Source organism: Bidens hawaiensis, unplaced genomic scaffold, assembly GCF_021521415.1.
Source record: "Bidens hawaiensis isolate Kalapana, Puna unplaced genomic scaffold, B.hawaiensis_p1.1 tig00018959_1, whole genome shotgun sequence".
Lineage (NCBI taxonomy): Eukaryota > Viridiplantae > Streptophyta > Magnoliopsida > Asterales > Asteraceae > Bidens > Bidens hawaiensis.
Genome location: NW_027492880.1, coordinates 417,476 through 419,843, shown reverse-complemented (window position 1 = coordinate 419,843; position 2,368 = coordinate 417,476). Strand labels below are relative to the sequence as shown.

Genomic DNA, 2,368 nt, shown 5'->3' with positions numbered 1-2,368 from the left:
ATAATCATTTTACGCAAAGAAGATTTGAGGTGGAAGAGATAACAGAAATGGTGTTGCTTTTCGAGGTCAAGTTCGGTGCACAAGGATCTTCATGGACAGAAAGAAACATATGGACGTGTTGAAAATAAAAAATGAGCAGTTTTGACATGTCGATTATTGAGAAGGGATAGTTGCCTGATAAGCCTTCGTGTCGGTTGCCTGGCATGTTTTTCTTAGTTGCCTTGTCCTTCTCTCTCCATTCCCGGGTGGGATTTAGCCTCTCCCATAAAACTCGTAAGCCATTGTCTTTATAGATGGGCACTCTATGCTCGGGCGGTCAAGCCATTGCGTCTCTTCCAATACGCATAAGACAAGGACGGTCCTTGTGGGGCCATTGGATATGCTCTTACACAAGATCTTTGCAAAAAGTTGTAATCAAAATCACAGAAACCTCACTAATTGATTGATTTGATTCAACAAAATCACAGTTCATAAACTCAAAAGATATTCCTAGTACATATGCATTTAGGAACCATGCTTACATCACACTCTCATCATCATCATCATCCAAACAAACAAACAACCAAAAAAAGGGCATTTTAGAACTTTCCAATCACCCATGCATCATCACCAATTCACCATCAACTTTACCAAGAACAAAATTCAACACAAAAGCTAACAGTTTATGAACTAAACAAACATCACTAAAACAACTACTAACTAACTAACCCATGTTTGAGTTATATGAAGAAGAAGCATACCCATTCCCATTAACTCCATTAACACTTGCATATTGATCATCTTCTTCTTCTTCTTCCATCATCATCATTGGAGGCATCTCATTCAGATCAAAATCAAGAACCTTTCGGCCGCTTTCAGCGGATGTAATCTGACTAGACAAAGCTTGTGCACCTTCACTAACTATCACCCCACCCCAGTGACACCTCTTGTGACCACCTAAAGCCTGTCCTGTTGCAAAAACCTTGTCACAAACCTTGCATTGATGCACACTATTGTAATCATGTTGTTCTTGAATATGATTAGTTGAAGTAATTAGCTTGTATTTGTTGTGACTTGACCTATGTCCACCAAGTGCTTGATGAGTTGCAAACCCCTTATTACAACTAGTGCATTTGTACTTACACTTATCATCAGTAACCGCTAATTCTTCCGTCAACGGTGCTAACGGAACTGTAACGGCGCCGTTATCCTCAATATCCATCATCAGCTTCATCTTTTTCTTCTTTCTCTTTATCTTATTTTGACTGTTTATTTCTTCTGTAACGGAATCCGTAACGGAATCACCGCCGGCGTTAGCAAAGCTTAATAAATCCTCAACTGCTTCTAACAAAACGACGTCGTTGTTGTCGTTTTGGTGATCAGCTGGTTTTAACAACGACTTACGACCTCTACGCGCCGTCACCGGCCACCGGCGTAAGTACTTCATCAAATCCACCACCTGATTATCATCACGACGGCTGCCGGAGTGTTCGGTGGCGGTAGAATGCCACGCCATAGACGCTCAGGGTGACACCTCATGTGACCGAAGAGTGATTTCATGGTAAAAAAAGTTTTACCGCATTGAGAACAAGTGGGTTTACCTTCATCGTTCACACAGTTCATGTAATAGTTGGGTTTGTTAGATGGTTTTGCAGGTTTAGGGAAATTAGGGTTTTTATTAGTTGTTCTGGGTTGAGATTGAAGATGAATCCTCATGTGACCACCCAATGCTTTGCCTGAAGTAAACTCTTTATCACACTCCAAACAAACCCTTTTTGCTTGATCATCTTTCTTCATGGCTGTTGTTGTAGTAAGCTTATTCGGATTAATATTCTTGAATTTTAACTCCATGGATGGATAGATCAATCAAGAATTGATGGTTAGCTGAAGAGATGATGAAAACCCTAATTAATATTCAGCTGAAAGAAAGAAAGAAAGAAAGAATTGGGGTTTTGAAGTAGTAGTTGATTGATAACTGCTGCTTTGAAGGTGTTGAGGCAATTGACCATCACGTTCGACTTCTCTTTGCCTCTTGTTCCGGTTTAATAGCTACTCTCTCTCTCTTTATCTCTCACATACACACAGTTACACCAACACACAAACACTTGTTTCTTTCTTTCTTTCTCTCTCTATATTTTGGAGAATGAGAATATATATTATGTATAGATATATATACATGCTTATTAATTATATTTTATTTTATAATTAATGGCTTGACCTCCAAGTGTCTCCAACTCCAACAAACCAAAGGATGGATGGATACTTGTTTTCTTATTTTAACTTTATACCCTTCAAACTTGAAATTCCCCAACTCACTCCCTCTAGTAGAGTTGCTCATACCAGTTGGGTTGAAATTGGTTCGGTTTAGCCGTTTAGTCAACAAAGATTA

General features: G+C 39.2%; 1 protein-coding gene across 1 annotated transcript; it reads right to left on the bottom strand.

Moving 5' to 3' along the window:
- Positions 1-353: 353 nt before the first annotated feature.
- LOC143557420 (uncharacterized) lies at positions 354-1,615 on the bottom strand. Its single transcript, XM_077046496.1, has one exon. The coding sequence runs from the start codon at positions 1,493-1,495 to the stop codon at positions 704-706; it is 792 nt and encodes a 263-aa protein (XP_076902611.1). The 5' UTR covers positions 1,496-1,615; the 3' UTR covers positions 354-703.
- Positions 1,616-2,368: the final 753 nt, after the last annotated feature.